The sequence below is a fragment of the Cucumis melo genome, chromosome 3 (assembly GCF_025177605.1).
Source record: "Cucumis melo cultivar AY chromosome 3, USDA_Cmelo_AY_1.0, whole genome shotgun sequence".
Lineage (NCBI taxonomy): Eukaryota > Viridiplantae > Streptophyta > Magnoliopsida > Cucurbitales > Cucurbitaceae > Cucumis > Cucumis melo.
In genome coordinates this window covers 4410029-4425513 of record NC_066859.1, presented here as the reverse complement: position 1 = coordinate 4425513, position 15485 = coordinate 4410029, and the positions used below count along the sequence as shown (strand labels likewise).

The 15485-nt window shown below is 37.6% G+C and overlaps 1 protein-coding gene across 1 annotated transcript; it reads right to left on the bottom strand.

Moving 5' to 3' along the window:
- Positions 1–11585: 11585 nt before the first annotated feature.
- LOC127148602 (uncharacterized) lies at positions 11586–15386 on the bottom strand. Its single transcript, XM_051082694.1, has 8 exons — positions 15239–15386; positions 14288–14522; positions 13873–13927; positions 13722–13783; positions 13460–13652; positions 12391–12899; positions 11861–12120; positions 11586–11740 (listed from the first exon to the last, which is right to left on the bottom strand). Exons 1-8 carry the CDS (start codon positions 15384–15386, stop codon positions 11586–11588), a joined length of 1617 nt encoding a protein of 538 aa, XP_050938651.1.
- Between the last annotated feature and the right edge of the window lie 99 nt (positions 15387–15485).

Sequence of the window (15485 nt, the reverse complement as noted above, 5' to 3'; positions counted from 1 at the left end):
GTTGACTTTTGACTTGAAAAAGTCAAAGTTTTACTTTGACTAGAATGATCAAATGACCATTTTGCCCCTTAACTAAAGTTAATGAAAAAATCCAACATTTTGTTAGATAATTCCACTAACTCTTAATGGGCTAAATGAAAGCTCATGGTGATGACACCAAGCCCACTAAGAGAAATTGGAATGGTGATTAATTCCACTAATTATTAATAGAATAATAGGTGTTGAGTTTTTATAAACAAATTACATGCATTTTTTCCTATAATTTTGCTTATAAATAGACCATTTTTCAAATTTAAAAAGACTTTTGGTCTTCTTTTATATTTTTGAAATACAAAATATCTTTCCTTCTCTTTAATGAAAAAAAATTCTACCCTAAATTCCACCTCTAATTTTCAATCTCTCTCTCTCTTTATTTCCTTCACTGAATGGATCCCACAACCCGATTCTAAGTCCAAAGAAGAGCGATCAATTCTAGTGGTGATCCCAGGTTCGAGTTCATGAAGAAAATTTAAGGAACGAAAAGTCTCCAAAGGTATGATTTTCATTAACCCTGATTTAGTGTAACTAGGGTAGTTATATATGCATGTTAACTTCTAAATATAGTTTAGTTGCAATTAGGATAAAATTTGATTCTTATTCCGCTATGCATGTATCCATTTCTATCGCATGTTCCTTTAAAACCAGAATGTAACTCAGTGAAACAAAAACTACGTAAAATGAAGCTTGATATATTGATTAAAATAAAGGGGGAAGTATAAAAGCAAATTGAAGCAGGGTTCCTCACAGTCTCCAAATATCCTGAATGGGTTGCAAACATTGTTCATGTACCTAAAAAAAACTAAAAACTGCGAATGTGTACGGATTATAGAGATCTAAATCGAGTCGGTCCAAAAGATAACTTTTTTTTACCTCATATCAACATGTTGGTGGATAACACTTCAGGATACTCAACTTTCTCTTTCATGGATGGTTTTTCATGATATAACCAAATCAAAATGGTTAAAGGAGATAGAGAAAAAATGACATTCATTACCTTTTCAATAACATTCTACTACAAAGTAATGCCTTTTGGTTTGAAAAATGTTAGAGCAACATATCGGCAAGCAATGGTTACACTCTTTCATGATATGATGCATAAGGAAATAGAGGTGTATGTCGATGATAAGATTGCAAAATCCAAAGCAAATGAAGATCATACAACCACACTCCAAAAATTATTTGATCGGTTGAGAAAGTATCAATTGAAACTAAATCCATCCAAATGTACATTTGGAGCAACCTCGGGAAAGCTATTGGGATTCATTATTAGTGAAAAAGGGATTAAAGTAGATCCAGATAAAGTGAGGGCTATCATGGAAAATTCATCCTCTAAAACAGAAAAAGAAATTTGAGGTTACTTAGAAGATTGAACTACATATTCAGATTTATCTCGCATTTGACACCAACATGAAAACCAATCTTCAAGCTCTTACGTAAAAACAACCCAGGAAAATGGATAAATTGTGAAGAAGCTTTCAACAAAATTAAGTAGTACTTGCAGAGCCCACCTATACCGATACCTTCAGCTCTAGGGTGATCATTTATCTTATATTTAACAATATTAGAAAGTTATATGGATGGTGTTCTATGACAACATGATTTATCAGGAAAGAAAGAGTATGTCATTTATTATTTGAGCAAAAAACTCACCAATTATGAGTTTAAATACTAAATGTTAGAGCGAACTTGTTGTTCTTTGATATGGATCGTTCGTCGTTTGGGGCAATATATGTTATACTAAACAACATGACTTATTTCATAAATGGATTCAATAAAATACATTTTTTAGAAACCGTCATTATCTGAGTGGATTTCAAAATGGCAAGCTTTGTTGTCAGAGTATGATATTGTTTATGTTACTAAAAAAGCAATAAAGGGAAGCACACTTACTGATCATTTAGCTGCCAAACCAGTATTAGATTACGAGCTTATGAGGGTTGAGTTTCGGATGAAACCATATTTTTAGTTGAAAATGATGCTACAAATCATGAGACATGGATTATTCTTTTTTATGGTGCCTCAAATGAGTTAAGACATGGGATTGGAGTTGTACTAATTTCTCTATAAGGAAAGGTATTCCCCCTAACAGTCAAGTTATGTTTCGAATGCACTCACAATATCGCTGAATATGAAGCTTGTATTATGGGACTTCAAGTAGCATGCGATATGAATATTAAAAAGTTAGAAGTTTTGGGTGACTTAATGTTAGTAATACATCAAATCAAGGAAGAATGGGAAACAAGAGAAGCTAAATTGGTGCCTTACAGCCAACATATTACAAAATTATCTCAAAATTTTGAGAAAATTTCATTTAACCATGTTGATAGGGAAGATAATTGAATGGTAGATGCATTAGACACCCTTAAAGTGATGTCTGATCTTAATCTTGAATTTGAACTTCATCCAATCCAAATTACAAAGCAAGATGTGGCGACATATATTGCATGAATGTCGGAAATGATAACAAGCCATGGTATTTTGACATCAAATAGTACATAAGGTGTAAAGAATATCCATATGGAGCTTCAGAGAATGATAAATGCACAATAAGAAGGTTGCCATGAACTTTTTCTTAAGTGGCGAAGTTCTTTATAAAAGAAACCACGATATGGTGCTCCTTTAGTGTGTTGATGAGGAAGAAGCAAAACAAATTATGATAAAAATTCATGAAAGTATATGTGGAACACATGTTAATGGACATATGATGGCTAGACAAATACTTAGACCTGATTATTATTGAACAGCGATGGAATCAGACTGCATAAAATATGCAAAAGAATGTAAAAAGTGTCAAATTTATATGGATAAGATCCACGCAGCAGCATCTCCGTTGCATGTCTTGTCAGCACCCTGGCCATTTTCTTTGTGGGGACTGGATGTTATTGGACCCATTGATCCTAAATCCTCAAATTGTCATCGTTTTATTCTTGTGGTCATTGATTACTTTACTAAATGGATAAAGGTAGCATCTTATTGCAACATTCTAAGAGGAGTAGTGCTCAAGTTTATCAAGAAAGAGTCGATCTGCCGTTATGGTCTCCCAAAGGGTATTGTTACGAATAATACCAAGAACCTTAATAACAAAATGATGGACGAACTTTGTGAGCAGTTCAAGATCAATTACCGAAATACGACTTCATATCACCCAAAGATGAATGAGGCAATTAAGGCAGCCAACAAAAATATTAAAAGAATCATTGAGAAAATGACAACAACATACAAAGATTGGCGTGAAATTCTGCTGTTTGCACTGGATGGATATCGCACGTCAATATTTACTTTAACAGGGGCAACTTCATTTTCTTTTTTTTATGGTATGGAAGTTGTCCTACCTTTAGAAGTTGAATGGATATGAGGTCATTATGAGCAGTTGAATTTCATTGAAAAAAAACGGTTGGCAGCATTAAGTCATGGACAACTTTACCAAAGAATACTAATGCAAGCATACAATAAGAAAATGCATCCTCAAAGCTTTTGAGAAGGAGATTTGGTGTTAAAAATGATACTTCCATTTCAAAAGGATCATCGAGGATAATGGACTCCTAATTATGAAGGTCCGTTTGTAGTGAAAAAGGCGTTTTTAGGAGGAGCTTTGCTTTTAACCAATATGGATGGCGTTGAGTTAAAAAATCCTATGAATATATTCAAATTATGTTCGAAGATATTATGTATGAAACCTCTTCTTAGAAGGTTTCATAGTGTTGAAATAAGTCAGGAGTATTTCTAGGAAACTTACATTTAGTTCTTAGAAGGTTTCATAGTGTTAGAATTTTCAAAAAGAAGGCCATGAAATTATATGGGTGCTTTGTTCCATTTTGACTATTATATAGTGCAAAAAGAAATAAAAACAACTATTCGTAGTTGTATGATGAGGAAGAGAAAAGTCTATAAGAATGGAACGTGCATGTTAGACTAGGATATTACACCCCCTTAGAAAGTGTTTGATTCATGATCTAAGATTAAGATTAAGAAACCTGAGTTTGCATAGGTTAAGGTACAAAAGCTTGCCAACCCATTAGTTGCATAAACTCGAGCTTACAAAATTTACATTATACAATGCAAGTTAACTTTTATGAACACATTACCAAACATAGATTTCACGAACTAGGCTTCTGAAATCCAATGCAAATAGACTACATAGGGTTGGTAAAAGACCCGCAGGGGCGGTCGCTGTAGGGCCGATCCGATCAGGTTGGTGGATCCCCAGTCTCAAATCAAGGATATGTGTTATAGTTTAGCTCTTGGTACGCGATCGTGTACCAAGATCTAAACGATTTTTATTCAAGATCGTGTACCAAGATCTTTTATATTTGGTACACGATCTTGAACCAAGATTATTTCGATCTTGGTACATGATCGTTTAGATTTGGAAGATGAAATATATGAAAAATGACAAAGATCGTTTACCAAATGGAAATTTGAAAAAGTGAAACAAGAAAGGAAAAAAAATATGAGAGATGACGAAGAAGGAAAAAAATTCTAGAAGAGGAAATGAAAAATCACGAACAAGTACAAGTGGGAAATTAAGAAGAAGAAGTAATAATATAAGGAAATTAATAATATGAAAAGGAGATGAATAAATCACAAAGAAGAAGAAAAAAAGAAGTGAAAAATCATCCCATTATTCAAGGGCAAACTTGAAATTTATGAAAATATCATGGACTTTTCGATTTTATAACATAGGCCATAAATATTTTGGTGTTTTATTATATTTATGAAAATTAACCTTTTTTATTTTATTTTAAAAAATAAGAAATTTGTAATGATAGATACGAAAAAACTTATGAAAATAGTTTCCTGATTGAGTTAATTTCAAATTTGATTTTAGATATTTATTTTTCGATTTGGTTTGGTGCATATATGAGATAATAAATATTTATTTTTTTAATTGTACGATCTCGTGCAATTACAAAAAAATAAATTTTATTTTTTCAAATTGTAAAAATTTGTTTATTTTTTTCTTTCACCTCTAAATTTCATTTATTTTCATTTTTTATTGTCAATGTCTCTATGGTTTTTTACATGAGTTTTTTCCTCTTTCCACTCCTATGTTTTTAAGTCGCTCGAGTTTTGTACAAATGTATGTTCTTTTTTACCATTTTTATTCTTTTTCTTCTACAAGTTCTGTGCAATTGAAAATACATCATAGTTTATTTTTTGTGCTGATAAACATATTGGAAAATTGAAAATATTCATCTCATATATTATTTGGTATATAAGATAATATGTTATAAAATTATTGTATGTTTGTGCACTTATTATAGTTTAATTATTTCAAACGTATATAATGTTTATATCAAATATAATTATAACAATTATAGATTTTCGATAAGTTATATAACATATATCACATATAAGTACTTTCTCATATAGTCAAGTACAATGATATACAATGATATTTCATATATCCCTTTGCATAGCATTGATATAATATGAGTAAATTAAGGCTTGGAATAAAGGAGGAATGCTGCTCTGTTACATGTTCAACAGAGACTATTTGATATTATATTATTCTACACACTATTAAAAAAATCAAAATGAAAATATACTTTGTAATATATATGAATTAAAGATTCCGACAATTGAATACACAAGAGAACATATCATGGTATATAAAAAATATATGATTACAAAATAAGTTATAGTTGTGATTAAGTGTAATATAATAATATAATATATCAAATAATAGAGTATATAATGACATTCATATCATATAGAGACGAAATAAAATTCTAACATTTCAACACACTATATCAAACAATAGATTCTCAATAACATATCTAAAATTGAAGATGTGTCATGTAACAATTAAAATAGTATATTGATCCATCGAAGTAAGTAAAAATTTATAATAAAGTTGGAGGTGAAAATGAAGAAGTCAATTGGCCAAACCCCAGCAAAGGACAGACGAAGGAAGATGAACAAAATTTGATAACCTGCAAAACAAATAAACTTAATAACCTTAAAATATTGCTAACATTTTGTAAAGACCCAACCTCTTATACTAAGTTGTGGACTTTACTTTAAAAGAAAAGAATTAAAATTTATTTAAAGTAAATAGAAAATAAAACAAAACATTGTCGTTAAAATTATAAATAGAATGTACGTAAATAAATTAAAACAGAATTCCTATCTCGGGCCCTACTGGTTTCAAAGGAAAAAATAAGGAAATAAATAATAAAATAAAATGAAAAGAATATCGACGCTAAAATCTGACACATGACATAAGCGGAAGCAAACATGTCCCTATGGCTCGCCACGGTCACTTTTGGTCCGCCAACTTACCTTTGCTCTTACCTCTACCTCTGCCTGAAAAATAGAAATAGAAAGAGTGAGTATAAAAATATACTCAATAAGGAACCCACTACTAGTCCCGCTAGGTGCTTGTTAACTTCCTATTAGAGTCCTGAAGAGTGGTACCCCTGAACTTGCACGTTCCTATCGGATCTCTCAAATCATGTCTATGTCAATGTCAATGTCAGACTGGTGATCCCGTCGGACTACACAGTCATAAAAAAGAGTGGTGATCTCGAAGGACACTCATATGGGTACGACTCTAATAGGTAAAGCTAACATACACTCTATCCATAGCATGCAGATAACACATCATCAAATCATATCATAACATATCATGCCATAACATGTCATACCATACATATCCTATCATATCACATCATATCATGTCATATCATCCCTAATCACAATACTGTATCATTAAAACATAGGTGATAACATCAATGCATTATCAGCTCTAACCAAAAAGTCATCCAGCAGTCACATTTACAATACCAGTTTCTATCTGTAACCTCAAGTTCTGTAGCTAGCCATTATCAGTACATAACCATTCATACATGCGGTCTCTTTAAATTAAACTCAAGGGTCTAGTAGTAGAATCTCTTACCTGGAGATTAGCTAAATAAGGAGGTTTAATCCCGATAGCGGTAGTCAAGCTTTTCCAAATAATGAAGTCCTAAAAGTAAAGGGAAATACTAAATTCAATAACTAAAGAAACTGCGGTTTAAGGATCAAAAATCCCATTAATTTCAACTTACCTGAGGCTGAGGTTGAATTCCAATTCAACCCTAACTGACGAGGAAACAAGGTTTTCAGTTCCTTACAATTAAAGTTAGTTGAGCCTTCACGAAGGAGTAATCAAGAATTAAGTTATTTAAGGTCCAAATTAGTCCTTAGTGGGAAAATAACAAAAAAATCCATTAAATACCTACCAAAATTAAGGAAAAAGGCCAAAAATAAATTAATGGCTTTAAACACTTAGCGGCTCAAGGCTGAAGGCGCAGCTCGGACGGTTGGAGTGGGCTCGGGCGCACATGCATGCGCGGCTCAAGTGACTATTGTCGCGGCTCGAGCAGCTGGAGTAGGCTCGCGCGCACGGCTCGAAGCAGAAAGCGACGACGCGGTAGAAACAGTCACTGCTCGGGCTGCGCGAGAAGGTGGCGCTTCGATATGACGGAGCACGCTTACTGTGACAACGAGCGACGAACCGTGACGATGAGCTAACGATCGACGGCTTGCGACGAGAACGCTAACGAAGACGCTGACGGCTAAACGGAATGACGGACGAAGACGCTAACGGCTTGGCAGAACTACAGACGACGATACTGACGGCTTGGGCAGATGCGACTGATCGACTTCGAACGAGGATGGCTGCGGACGGTGGTCGTTGGAGAAGGTGGAGGCGAAAATGTATTAGGGTTTTCTTCTTTTCTTTCTTTTTTTTCCAATGAAGATGACACAACTTCCCATGTCATATTTAAACAAAAATAATACTATTAATTATTATTTTTCTTTTCCTTTTCCTCTCTCCTCAAACTTATCCAAATAAAACAAATCTTTTCTCTCTCTTCATTTAAAACTCACCAAATCTCCCTTTTTATCCTCTTTTTATCTTTTCTCAAATAAAATCAAGTATTCTCTCTCCTCAACCAATCCAATCATCTTTATCTTATCAAACTATCTTTTCATAATAACTATATTATTTCATAATACAATTATTAATTCCTTAAACTGTAACGACCCAACTTTCCAGACTAAGCTGAGATCATTACTTACTACTAGACTCACAGTAAAATGCACAAACTCAAAAAAAGATCTGTTTACGAATCATTAAAATCCTTCAATACATAAGAAAAGCAGTTTCGGGCCCTATTTTAAATAACTTTCCAAAAGTTCCAACACATAATCCATGAAGTCATCAAAACAAGACAAGAAAACAATTGTTCTAACCATGACTCCATTTAATAAGTAAAAAAAACAGAAACAGTAAATATGTTCAGCGGAAGCATAAAAAAAACTAGACATGTCCATATGCCCTTCACGTATCCTTCTTGCCTCTCGTCGGTCTGCCTCTCGCGTTACCTTTACCTGAAAAAGTTAAAGAGTAAAGGGTGAGTATAAAAATATACCCAGTAAGAGACCCACTACTGGGCCCGTTAGGGTAATAACGGTTAGCTTCCTATTAAGGGGTACCCTACATAAACAGTCTAGTGGTTCCGTAGAACGCACACATCAATCAGTCTAGTAATCCCGAAGGATACACGTATCAGTGAGTGATCCCAAAGGATGCACATATCAGTCGAGTGACCCCGAAGGATGCACATATCAGTCTAGTGACCCCGAAGGATGTACATATCAGTCTAATGATCTCGAAGGATGCACATATCAGTCTAGTGATCTTGAAGGATGCACATATCAGTCTAGTGATCCCAAAGGACACAATGCCTGTAAGGTACACTACCCCATAGATAAAGCTAACTGTTACCCCTCAGTCCATTCTTAACCGTCTACAACAGTCAGATCACAACATCGTTCAAGCTAACAGTTCAGTTCATAAGCTTAGTCATTCAGACTGTTTAGGTTTAGTCAACAGTCTCATCAGTCGCTATACATAAATCCAATCCACGCAATACCGTCACCTTTTCTAAATCCAGTCAACGAATCAATCATCTCTAGGTAAATACACCTGACAATCATTTTGTCTCAGTCCAAACGCTAGCACAATTACAAATAAACTATATTATGCATAACGTCCCTATTTTGCTTAACGTTCCCATTCAATCTACAGTACATTCCATAGTGAATACTCAGTCTACACATGAGGTTTCCGAACCTTAGTCCATCAACTACATAACTCAATAATGAGCAACCAACAACATCCTTCAACTATACATAACATCAAGATTTTCATAATTCAACGACATTACTATTTCGGTTAACAGCACGACCCATCAATATAACTATATCACACGAGACATCCGGGCGTCCGTACTCCATCAGCAGAACAACCCATTAACATATATATATAAGCTACAACTAATATCATGTCACCAAGTACACACTAGTGGTGTGTCTAGGCATACGTGCATCAGTCACTTAACTGCAGTCATTATTGTGCAACCTTTATTTGAGTTACTACTTATCCCCCTTAACTGCTTAACTCGAAGAAGATAAGTAAACTATGCATCACGCCTATGTTCAGTCTGCAGCACAGTTCATCAGTATATACAACTATACACTATAGTCCATAACCCATACTCCATCAACAGCATAGCCTGACCGTATGCACAAACTACACATAACCGCTCAAACATCACTACTCCATTAACAGTACAACCCATTAGTATGTATAACTGCATATAACAGCCAAGTCATTTAAACTCTACCAATAATATAACCCATCAATATAGATGATGATATATATATATATAAACCACTCATAACAGTCCAAACATCTAAACTCAATCGACGGCACAACCCATCATTATAACTAGACTATACATAGCAGTCATATGCTTATACTCAGTCGAAAACATAACTTGGCAATACCTTTTTGGTTTATACAAACAGTCGAACAGTACAGTCATTATATTATAATTCTCATATCAGTCAATACGTGCCAATCTAAAATTGAGTCCAGTAGTAGAAGTCCCTTACTTGAAATGTAGCTAAAAATCCTTGTTCAATTCGACGTCCACACAAATCCACCTAAACACAAACATAAGGGTTTAAACGATGGCATTACCAACATCCACATTTAAAACGTTTAAAAGCAACATCCGCCGACTTACCCGAGTAAAGGAAGGCTATCTCCAACTAAGTCTGCGGTGAAACCCTAAGAACTCGAGCGCCACTTCTCTAACACCTTCAAGGAACGAAAGGTAACCCAACTAATAAGTTCCACGTTTTATTCGAATATCTATACTCGAATCAGCTATAGCAACGTTAGGAAACTCATTAAGTAATCCTTACCAAGGACTCACCGTGACCCGACGTGGAAGGAAAGTGGCTTAGAATAGCTCGGAAAACAGGGAGGTTGGCTTGGCTTGGGAGGCGGCTTAGCTCGGCTTGGCTTGGTTCAGCTCGTGGCTCGACTCGGCTCAATTCTCGGCTCACGGCTCGGCTCAATTCGGCTCGCGGCTCGGCTCGGCTCAGTTCTCGGCTCGGCTGGACTCAATTCTCAGATTGGCTTTGCGTAGGCGCTTGCGAAAAAAGGAGATACACGATCGTTAGGGGGCTTGTCGACAGCTGCTTGGCTACACGATGCGGTGGAAGGTGGCTGGGGATCGGTAGACACGGTCGAACGAGGTCGGGGGGCGATCGACGGTGCTCGACTGAGGTCAAAGACAACCAACGATCAACGAACGAGTGACAGGAGAAGAACCGGAGACGTAATGCCAAACGCTCCACCACACGGCTACCGACTTCACAATAGAGACAGGTCTGGCCGGCAGACGAGGAGATACAAGGCTGCTGGTTGACGTTGAACGGAAAGGAAGAGGAGAGATTGGGGACGTCGGCGACTGTTCGGGAGCGGACGGGAGAAGAAGAAAGAGATGGAGGTGTGGGTGGTCGGCGACTGGGCAATGGTCGCCGATGTGCTTGAGCGGGAAAGAATAGAGATGGAGTTGGGGCGGCTGCTGTCGGCTTCGTGAAGGAACTGAAGAAGATGAAGAAGAAGATTGGCACGCGTCTTAGGGTTTTTTTTTTAAATAATATATATTAAATAAATAAATAAATAATAAACAAAATAATAATAATATAATATAATTTATATTATATTATTATTATACTATATTAAATTAAAAAAAATATACCCTCCTTCATCTTTTCTTTTCTTTTCCAACCCAAATTTTTTTCTTTTATTACTCCAAAAATTTAAATCCTTTTAAATAAATATAAATTTTAAAAATTTACCTTAAAAAAATCGAGGCGTTACATAAACCAAATAATACCTAAACATAAGTAACCAAAAAAAACATAAATTCGAACTTAACAACAATTAGATATTTTTCAAATATCCAATAGAATCAAATCTCCATAAAGTAAAATACTTCAACATTAAAATAACACCAAAAATTCCAAAATTACGCTAAAGATAATAAAATTAAATTCCTCAAATTTTTGGGGCGTTACAATCTTCCCTCCTTTAAAAAACTTTCGTCCTTGAAAGCTCTCATGTCTTCTTCTCTCTCCCATGTGGCCTCTTCAACTTCGTGGTTTTGCCAAAGAACTTTGACCAGTGCAATTCCTCAATTACGGAGCATCTTGACCTCCCTTGCCAAAATCTCAACAGGCTGCTCCTCGTAACTCAAGTTCTCATCAATTTGCAATGGTTCGAAGTCAACTATATGCGCCGGATCTGCTACATACTTCCTCAGCATAAAGATATGAAACGCGTCATGAACTGCAGAAAACGATGGGGGCAACGCCAAACGATAAGCTACAGGGTCAATCCTCTCAAGTATCTCAAACGACCCTACAAAATGTGGACTTAGCTTCCCCTTCTTCTCGAACCTCAAAACACCCTTCATAGGTGCTACCTTCAAAAATACCATCTCTCCCACATCAAACTTGATATCCTTACGTCGTACATCGACATAACTCTTCTGTTTGCTCTGTGTTGTCAGTATGCGTGCTCTAATCTTCTGTATGGCTGCATTGGTGGTCTGCACTAGCTCAAGGCCTAACAGCCTCTGCTCACCGATCTCTCCCCAACAAACAGGAGATCTACAACACCTACCATACAAAGCTTCAAACGGTGCCATACCAATGGTGGCCTGATAGCTGTTATTATAGATGAACTTTATCAAATGTAAATGGGAGTCCCAACTTCCTGAAAACTCTAGCACACAAGCTCGCAACATGTCTTCCAAAATCTGGTTCAACCTCTCTGTTTGACCATCAGTTTGAGGATGAAAGGATGTACTTAAATCTAACCTTGTGCCCAATGCAAGTTGAAGTCTTTTCCAGAACTTCGATGTGAAACGAGCATCTCTGTCAGAAATGATAGACACAGGCACTCCATGCAGTCTCACTATCTCGGTCATATATAACTGTCCCCACTTACTAGCAGTGTAAGTGGACTTCCCTAGAATGAAATGGGTTGACTTTGTGAGCCTATCGACAACAACCCAGATCACTGTATAACCCTTTAAAGTTCTTGGTAGTCCTGTCATAAAGCCCATCGACACGCTCTCCCGTTTTGATCCTGGCACACTCAAGGGTTGCAACAACCCTACTGGCTTCTGTCTAGGTGCCTTCACCTGCTGGCACACCAAACATCTACTGACGAAGTCTACCACTTTTCTTTTCATGTTTCTCCACCAATAAACACGCCTCAAGTCTTGGTACATCTTCATACTTCCAGGGTGCATGGTAAATGGAGAACTATGAGCCTCAGACAAAAGCACTGTCTTGACTGCACTGTTTTTTGGCATGCACAAACGCTTATCAAACGTAAGTCCATCATCAGAGGATATGGAGAAATCCTCACCTTGCCCTACCTCTACCAATCGATGCTTCTCGACCAAATAAGGATCATTTAGCTGAGCAACAATAATCCTCTGCCTCAAGGTCGGCCATACAGACAACTAAGCTAGCTGTGAGGTAACCTCTCCCATAGAAACTGCAATCTTAGCTCTCTCAAAATCTCTAAGTAAAGGAGCTTGTCCAGTAATAAGTGCTGCTGAATGCGACACCTTCCTACTAAGCGCATCAGCTACCACATTCGCCTTACCTGGGTGATACAGGATTTCACAGTCATAATCCTTCACTAACTCAAGCCATCTCCTCTATCTCATGTTCAACTCCTTTTGGGTGAAGAAGTACTTCAAGCTCTTATAGTCAGTAAAAATCTGTATCTTCTCACCATACAAGTAGTGTCTCCATATCTTTATTGTAAAAACTACTGCTGCCAACTCTAAGTCGTGAGTAGGGTAGTTTTGCTCGTGACTCTTCAATTGACGAGAGGCATAAGCAACTACCTTTCCCTACTGCATCAACACGCAACCCAGTCCTTTCTTGGAGGCATCACTGTAGATTACAAAGATCCCAGATCCATCTGGTATTGTAAGGACTGGTGCAGACACAAGCTTCTGCTTAAGCTCCTAGAAACTAATCTCACAAGTTGGCCTTCAAACAAATGGAGTCCCTTCCTGGTCAACTGAGTCAAGGGACTAGCTACACTAGAGAAGCCTTCCACGAACCTCCTGTAATAACCTGTTAGACCCAGAAAACTATGAACCTTGCTGACAGTAGAGGGTCGAGGCCAACTAGTAATAGCTTCAATCATTGTTGGGTCTACAGAAACTCCATCACTGGACACCACATGTCCAAGAAAGGATACCTTCTTCAGCCAAAACTAACACTTGAAAAACTTGACATACAGCTTATTAGCTCGAAGAGTCCCCAAAACTTGATGCAAATATTCCTCATGCTCTACCTCTGTCTTGGAGTAAACAAGATATCGTCAATAAAAACTATAACAAACGTGTCTAAGAAATCCTTAAACACCCTGTTCATCAAGTCCATGAATACGGCATGAGCATTAGTCAAACTAAAGGATATCACAATGAACTCGTAATGCCCGTATCTGAAACGGAACGCAGTCTTAGGAATATCACTACCTCTGATCCTCAGCTAGTAGTAGCCTGAACGCAAATTAATCTTCGAGAAGACGGTGGCTCCTTGCAACTGATCGAACAAATCATCAATCTTGGGCAAGGGATAGCGGTTCTTGACTGTCACCTTGTTCAGCTCTCTGTAGTCAATGCAAAAGCGCATCGACCCATCTTTCTTCTTCACAAACAGTACTGGTGCTCCCCAAGATGACACACTGGGTCGAATAAAGCCCTTGTCCAGCAACTCCTACAACTGTACCTTCAGCTCCTTTAGCTTAGTTGGAGCCATTCTGTAAGGGGCTCTCTATATAGGAACAGCGTCTGGCTCTAACTTGATGGCGAAATCTATCTCCCTGGGAGGTGGAAGTCCTAGAAGCTCATCAGGGAAAACATCGGGGTATTCTCTCACCACCGGCTCAAATGACAAGGAAACTTTTGACTCTCTAGTGTCTACTACGCTGGCCAAGATACTCCAAGTACCCTGGTTTAGTAGCTTACAGGCTCTCAAAGCTGAAATGACTTTAGATAGGACTATAGTCCCTGCCCCCTTAAACTTAAAGCTAGCCACTGAATGTGGGTTAACAACCAATCCATGCCTAAAATTACATCAAAATCCCGCATGTCCAACACTAGCAAAGTCACATCCAACACATGGTTTGCTACCTCTACTTGACATGCCTTTATCTAATAGTATACTGCCTAGCGGTTCAATTTCTAAACCCATTTGCCAAATAAAATTTGAGGATATAAAAGAATGGGATGACCCGGAGTCAAACAATACAAGTGCATAATGCCTCAAGATTGGGAGTGTACCTGTCACCACAGTACCAGCTCGCTTGGCCTCCTGACGAGTAGTGGCAAAAACTCTTCCCTGCTGGGAAGCGGGAGGCTAGTGCGGGGTAGTCTCAATGAGTTTCTAAGGAAAAACGTCAACAGTATGCCCTGGTTGCTTGCACCTGAAGCAAACCCCGCTCCCAACCAAGCAGTGACCTCCATGAACTCTCCCACACCTATGACAAGCAGGTAGCTCTCTCAAAGTTCTTCCTGCTGCGCCAGCTCCTGACGTTGCCGCTAGAAGACACCTCCCGACCTCAGGTTCTACTACGGTGCTCAGGCAATCTGTGGCTCAACCTTCCTCTTCTGATCGACAGTTGACCCTCTGCCTGTAGCCTTGGACGGATTAGCGCTCTCATGCAGACTTAAGTCCAGTGCTAGGCGTAGTGCATCAGCATAAGTGGTTGGCCTGAAAGCTCGAATGATACCCTAGTGGTCTAGTCTAAGACCTCTAATGAACTTCTCAGTCTTGGCCTCCTCATCCTTCACTACATCAGGGGCAAAACGGGATAGCATATCGAACTCAGCGTCATACTGCTCCACGGTCATGTCGCCTTGCTCCAGGTTCAGGAACTCTTGGTGCTTAGCGTACTTCATGTTGGCGGAGAAGAACTTAGCATAGACGCTCTCCTTGAACTGCTCCCAGGTTATCTTCCTGACGTCGCCACCCAGTATCCTCTCAGCAGTCTCCCACAA